This window comes from Morus notabilis, unplaced genomic scaffold (genome assembly GCF_000414095.1).
Source record: "Morus notabilis unplaced genomic scaffold, ASM41409v2 Scaffold1255, whole genome shotgun sequence".
Lineage (NCBI taxonomy): Eukaryota > Viridiplantae > Streptophyta > Magnoliopsida > Rosales > Moraceae > Morus > Morus notabilis.
In genome coordinates, this window is record NW_010365193.1 from 101,709 (window position 1) to 109,127 (window position 7,419).

The 7,419-nt window shown below is 44.6% G+C and overlaps 2 protein-coding genes across 2 annotated transcripts; one reads left to right on the top strand and one right to left on the bottom strand.

The window, feature by feature from the left end:
* Window positions 1-1,569: 1,569 nt before the first annotated feature.
* On the bottom strand, window positions 1,570-2,634 carry LOC112093441. The gene has a single exon (XM_024171850.1). It carries the CDS (start codon window positions 2,632-2,634, stop codon window positions 1,570-1,572), a length of 1,065 nt encoding a protein of 354 aa, XP_024027618.1.
* A 3,118-nt stretch (window positions 2,635-5,752) lies between these two features.
* On the top strand, window positions 5,753-6,396 carry LOC112093442. The gene is made up of 2 exons (XM_024171851.1): window positions 5,753-6,252; window positions 6,336-6,396. The coding sequence occupies exons 1-2, from the start codon at window positions 5,753-5,755 to the stop codon at window positions 6,394-6,396; spliced, it is 561 nt and encodes a 186-aa protein (XP_024027619.1).
* Window positions 6,397-7,419: the final 1,023 nt, after the last annotated feature.

The following is a 7,419-nucleotide window of genomic DNA, read 5'->3' on the forward strand; positions in this document are numbered from 1 at the left end:
CCCTGAAGTGACGCTGAAGGCACACTTGCGGGGATTTAGCTTCATTTTGTACGTTCTGAGGACGCCGAACATTCTCCTAAGGTCCTCCACATGGTCCTTAGTTTTCCTGCTCTTCACCAGCATGTCGTCGATGTAAACCTCCATTAACTTTCCTATTTGTCCCGTGAACATCTTGTTGACGAGGCGTTGATAAGTTGCCCTAGCGTTTTTGAGACTGAAGGGCATCACTTTGTAACAGTAGAGACCTCTGTCGGTGACAAACGCCGTGTGTTCTTCGTCGCGATCAAACATTGGTATCTGGTTGTACCCAGAGTATGCGTCCATAAAGCTCAGTAGCTCGTGTCCCGCCGTAGCGTCAACCAGCTGATCGATTCGGGGCAATGGGAAGCTATCCTTGGGATATGCTTTGTTCAGGTCGCTGAAGTCGACGCATGTTCGCCACTCGCCGTTTGGCTTCCTTTCTAGTACGGGATTCGAAACCCACCTGGGGTATAAGACTTCTCGGATGAAGTTGTTTCTAATCAGCTTGTCGACCTCTTCCCGCAGGGCCTCGTACCGCTCGGCGTTCATGGGTCGACGTTTCTGTCTCTTAGGCGGGCATTTCTCGTCGATATTCAGCCTGTGACACATGATGTCAGGGCTTATCCCTTCCATGTCTTCATGGGTCCAGGTGAACACGTTGAGGCTTCCTCTGAGAAACTCGACCAGTCTCTCGCGGGCCTGTGTCCCCAATTCAGAGCCCACCCTTAGCGTTATCATCAGCTCTCTTTCATCAATGGGGACCTCGATCAACTCCTCGACCGGTCCCGTTCTGGTCTCTTCTCCTGGGAACCTTGGATCCAAATCGTATTCTTTCGCCCTGGTCTCGACCATTCTCAGTTCCTTTCGTACCTGCGTCAGCTCGGCGTAGTGGCGGACCGTTTTCGAGTACGTAAGCCTCGACTCATACTGATTTTCTCAGACCTTGCCGATCCCATTAGGGGTCAAAAACTTCATCATCTGGTGGTAGATGGATGTTACTGCCCTCAAGGCCCTCAGCGTCAGGCGCCCTATGACCGCGTTGTATTGGTCACCTCCCTCCACCACCCGGAACTTTGACATGACAGTCGAGGTGCACAGTCGGTCTGTAATGGTCATAGGCAGCTCGATCTCCCCTTCCGGGATGACGCTGTCCCCTGTGAAACTATACAGGGGCTGCGCACTGTTTTACAGCCTTGCGCGGGGGATTCCCATCTTGTCTAGGCAGTCTGAGTACAAGATGTCCACGGAATTGTCATTGTCGACCAGGATGCGGCAAACCGAGTGGTTACCGATCATGGCCTCGACGACCAAGGCATCACTCTGGGGGAAATGTACCCCCCTCGCGTCGGCCTCCTAGAAGGTGATCTAGGCGTCCTCATAGCGCGCTGCCTTAGCCTCGCGTCCGGAGACGTTCATAATCCTCTGGCTGAACTTCTCTTTTGCCTCTCAAGCGTACTCTTTCTGTGCGCGTCGAGAAGTGCCACCGAGGTATGGTCTCCCGAAGATCGTTCTTAAAACGCCGACTAGTTCGGGCGGGTTGTCATGCCTCTACTCTTCCCGTCGGTCGTTATTGCGTCTGTTGTTTTTGTTCTGACGGTCGGCTCGGTAATCATTAAGCCTTCCCTCTCGGATCAACCTCTCGACCTCATCCCTTAGGTCGTAGCATTCGGCCATAGTGTGCCCACTCTCACCATGAAACTGACAATACTTGTTTTGGTTTCTCCTTGCTGGGTTGGACTTCAGCAGCAGCGGTCGACGCAGGACCTGGAGATGACTTATCTCATGGTAGACGTCTTCGATCCCCATAATTAAGGGTGTGTAGGCGTCGTACCGTTGCAGCTTCGGCCGCTTGTTCTCCCCCTGACTCGTCGAGGCGTTGCCACCTCTGTTACTCAGAGCCGGGTTATACCTCTGCTCGGCTTGCACCTGAGGGGGACCTCGGCACTTCTTACCGTTGTTTTGGCCGCTCACCTGCCCTACCTCTTCCTTGGCAAGGGCAGTCACCTTGCTCTTCAAGGCCTTCTTAGCCTCCTCGACGTTGATGAACCCCTGTGCCCTTGTCAGGAATTCCTGGTAGGTATGGGGCGGCCTACGGTCGAGGTCTGTGCTGTAGGGGATGTCTTTCTTCATACTCGATAGCGCCCTCATCAAGGCCACCTCATCGGAGATTCCCTCAGTGGTGGCGACCTGCTCCCCAAACCGGGCTATCCAGTCCTTCAGGTACTCGTTGGGTCCCTGGTACACTCTTGAGAGGTTTTGTTTGGGTGGGATGTATTTTTTGACACCTATGAACTGAGTCAGAAAGGCGTTCTTCAAGTCATCCCAACTGGTGATGGAGTTTGGTTTCAGAGATCTGAACCACCTCATCGCAGAATCAGACAGGTGATTCCTGAATGCTCGGCACATGACCTCCTCGGGGTATCCATGCAGGACCATATGTCCTGTGTACACCTCCAAGTGGTCATCCGGATTACTCCTTCCGTCATATAACGGAATGGGAGGCGATTTGTACTTGTCTGGGAGTGGCACCTGGATGATGCTTTCTGTGAACGGGTGGTCGTACGACGTGTACATCTTGGCGTCGACATTAACCGCCTCGGCTACCTTCCCCATAACTTGCTCGAAGTTAATTTAATCGACTTCCAATCTGCTTTTCCAGCCTAGCCATCTTCTCGGCCAGAGCCTTATTATCAGCTGCGAGCTCTTCCTTTCTCGCCAGCTACACGGCTTTCCCGCGTCGGGCATCGAGCCTCGTCCTAAGGTCTCCACCGTGCGCAAATGAAGACTCCACGGGGACAGCGTTCCTCCTATTCGCATCCTGCTGCGGTCGAGGGGGCGCATCCCTGTTATTCACAACTGGCGCCGCGGCCTTCTCTCGCGCTCTCCTCCATGCTGCCCGTTGTCTGCTCCCCACAGACCTATTCGACTTGGTCGGACAGGGATCGTTGGCTCGACTATCACCGACTTCCTCGGCGTCACCGTGTTGGTCACCAATCCCTTGGCCCCCAACAGCGGCGTTCATCGGGTTCATCGGCATATCCTCAAGCGGTGGCATTGGGTTCTGCCCTTTATCCCGCCCCGCAAGGGCCGTAGCCATCCTTTCCACGCCTGCAGCCAACATTTTGACGTGCTTTTGGAGCTGGTCGATGCGGTCTAAGGGGCTCCCGGCAGCCGGTGGGAGCGGATTCATTGAGGTCCCAGCGGCGGCGAGATTTTGGGTCGCCTGACTTATTGGGTTAGCCGCCAGTAAGCGGGTGTTCCTGGGAGGCATAGTTGGTTAAGAACTGGATTGAATTTCTAGGCTTAAGGGCCCTCCTTCTAGCGCCAATTGTTGACGGTGTATTTCCGGCAACTCGTGATTACCTCTCCAAGAACACTCACGTTGACACTCACGGTTTGATTAAGGATTAAAACTGAAAAGTAATGCAAAGGAGACAACGATTTTTATAGTGGTTCGGCAATAATTCTTTGCCTAATCCACTTGTGCATGCACTAATCTTTCAACCGGTTACAAGCTCTCTTTCTTTTGCAATGAAATGGTGTCTAACCTTCTTCCCGGTCTTCTTGGCTCTATTTATAGGCCTTTACATTATGAATACGTATTCCCCGTTCCCAAGGAGAAAGCCATCTTCTGTCCTTGATCCGCGTGAGGGTAGGTGAGTTTTCATTATGACTGTTCCGGGAAATGCGGTTAATCCTTCCTATCTGCCGTCTGATTTCCTGACTCCTGCAGTAGCAGTCGGATCAATACTTCCCTCTTCGGGTTGACAACACCGCCGGTAGAGAAGACCGACAATGTCCCCTCGGCGTCGCGGCCTCCGAAGGCTGAGTCATCGCGTCCGGCGTCTCTTACCACATATGGCCCTTGACGTAGAGAGCACATTAGCCTCGGCCGTTCCCTCGATGCCAACGGCCGATCCTTTGCAGGGACTCCTCGGCGTCTGTTGTTCGAGAGAGTGGTCGACCTATCAACCATGGTGTAACAGATATCAAAATTAAACACTTAGTGGAGCAAAGATACACAATTACCCTTCATAGAAAAAATCTATGAGCCAAAAAAACACGACATTGAAAGCTTTTCAAGTGCTCTTTGCTAAAGAAAACACTTAAGATCACACTATCGGTGTTAAGTACAAACATTGCAGGATTCATTTTCTATTGTTAGTGGTGCTTAGCACAACTAATGTCCTATAATATTGTTATTATAGAATGAAATACTCAAATTCACCTTAAAATGCGCGTGGATTGTCATCTTCTAGTCCTAATCAGCCAGCATCTTGTTAAAAATGAATATATCTGGTAAGACAGTTCTACTAGTAGTGTCAGTTTTACTTTAAATATAAATTATTATTTTTATTAATGAAAGATAACAACTTAAAATTAGTTAAAGAAAATTATAATTAGAATTGATGTCCCTTGTATAACAGAATTTAATAAATCTAAACTTGGTTCTATATATTGTAAGATTTTTTCCCTTAATATTAGGAAACTAACTTACCGTTATAGTGGCCCATATCTTCCACTTTGTAGGGACGCGAATAACATTCGAAAACCGTCCATAACCGCTGCCCACGTGTTGTGCATGATTAAGAATACTCTGTGATGGACAGAGTATGCATATATATACGAGGGCATTTCCTTCCAGTTGGTCCCTAAGCCTTTCAATCTTATTCAGTAAAATACACCATCTATTTGACATTGAGTGAGGATTAGAAGCGCCAAATCCGAGTTAAATATCTGTCGAGCGTAAGAAGTTATCAATGGCCGGAGGTATGCTTTCAATTCGATTCTATTCTGCAATATTGATCTAAATGCTATTGAGTTTGTTAGAAGCATGTTTAGATCGTTTAAGATTTAGTTTACATTTGGTATCAGAACCTTAATTACTTCTGCCTTGATGTTACTTTGTTTTCCAAGAGAAACTCTGTTTACGCCGAAAAAAAATTTTCAAAAACTTTTTCAATTTGAAAAATTGAAATAATGATTTTCTTTATTTTTTGATGTAAAATGAGATTAGAAATCATTAAGAAATTAGATTTCTAACATTTCTGCAATTTAAAACGTCAATTTTGGTGTATTAAACATATATAACGAACTGGGTCAAAATTCGGATCGCAACCGGGTCGAAATCGACCCATCTGGAGGTTGAAGAAGACATCCCAGGTGCTTGAAATGACAAGTCATTTTCATTCACTGTGCAAAATAATGGGATGTCATTTTTTGGGCTTCAGTTTTTCAAAAAAAAAAAGTTTTTTTTTTTTTTTTTTTTGGACGGATTTTTGGGTTCTGTTTACAGAATTTATATGAATTATTTTTGTGCATAAAATCAAATGTCGAGTGATTCATATAATTTTAATTAATTAAGGAGTAGTCACAGCATCTTTAATTATGCAAAATTATATATTAAGTGCTTTAGGATCACATTATGACATTAATTGTGGTTAGTCATTTTGAATATAACGAATTTTATCCCACAGGAATTTTTGTTATATTTATATGACTAATTAGGATAGAATATCAAATTATATTTCTTAATTTACCCACAGGAATTAAGAAAAGGAACATAATTTAATAGTTTTATCATAAGGATTATGAGTGGATCTAATTGAATAGGACTTTAGCCCACAGGCAAGTTTTATGACACTAGATTCATGATTTACATTGGTAAAACATGATTTAAAATATTAGTCTCAATTTGGATAATAAGCATGTATATTTAATTTTTGCAGTCATGCAACCTGCAAATTTCTCTGATATAAAATGTGACATTCCCGAACTAAAGGGTGACAACTATAAGGTATGGAAGGGGGGGATTCTTCTTCATTTGGGGTGGATGGATATTGACTATGCTATTCGGAAGGCTAAACCACCTGCCATTACGGCGACCAGTCAACCTGATGATGTTGACCGGTATGAGAAATGGGAGCGATCTAATCGCCTTTGTGTCATGTTTATAAAAACAAAGATCTCTGCTGGCATCCGTGGTTCGGTCGCTCAGCATGACAAAGTCAAGGAATTACTGAAGGCTGTTGATGAACAGTTTGTCTCTTCAGATAAAGCTTTAGCTAGCACCCTAATCATGAAGTTCTCCTCCTTAAGGCTTACCAGTGTCAGTGGTGTGCGTGAGCACATCATGCAGATGAGGGATATCATGGCTCAATTAAAGAATCTAGAGGTTGAGATGTCTGAATCCTTTCTGGTGCACTACATTTTGAACACTCTTCCACATCAGTATGGACCCTTTAAGATATCTTACAACACACATAAGGACAAGTGGTCAATTAATGAGCTTTTGACCATGTGTGTTCAAGAAGAGGGGAGACTGATTATGGAATTGGGAGAGAGTTTGTTGATGGCAACACAAAGAAAGGATGAGACTCAAGCCAAGAAGAAGGGGAAAGGTAAAATACCGCCCCAAGGTGGAATTAAGAAAGAGTCCAAATGCTTCTTCTGCAAGAAGAAGGGACACATGAAGAAAGATTGCACCAAATTTCAGAAATGGCTTGAAAAGAAAGGTAATCCAATCTCTTTTGTTTGTTATGAATCTAATATGGTTGACGTTAGTCATAACACATGGTGGATTGATTCTGGTTCTACAATCCATGTTTCGAATACCTTGCAGGGTATGCGAAACCTAAGGAAACCAGTGGAAAGTGAGAAGGGCATTTATTGGGGCAACAAAATGCGCTCACATGTGGAAGCTGTCGGAACATGCTGTTTAGTTTTAAGTAGTGGTTTTATTTTGAATTTAGAAAAGACATTTTATGTTCCAAGTTTTTCTAGGAATTTAATTTCAGTTTCCAGACTTGTACCTTTGGGTTATTCCTTTAATTTTTCAGAAACATCTTTAAGTTGATTTTATAAATCTAATCTTATTGGAACTGGTACATTGTCTGATGGTCTTTTCTCTATTAATTTGTAAAATAATACTACTTATGATGCTATGCATGTTCACACTGGTATGAAACGATGTGTTATGAATGAAGATTCCTCTATGTTGTGGCACCGGAGATTAGGACATATCTCCATAGAAAGGATTAAGAGATTAGTAAATGATGGAGTACTTAGTACTTTAGATTTTACTGATTTTGACACTTGTGTGGACTGCATAAAGGGAAAGCAGACCAACAAGAAGAAGAAAGGTGCCAAGAGGAGCTCGGACATATTAGAAATCATACATTCAGATATTTTTAGTCCAGACATGGACACGTATGGTCCGAAATACTTCGTCTCTTTCATTGATGATTACTCGCGATACATGTATCTCTACTTACTTCATAATAAGAACGAAGCATTAAATGCCTTTAAGGTTTTTAAGGCCGAAGTAGAGAAACAAAGTGGAAAGCAAATTAAGATCGTGAGAACTGATAGAGGCGGAGAGTATTATGGTAGATACAC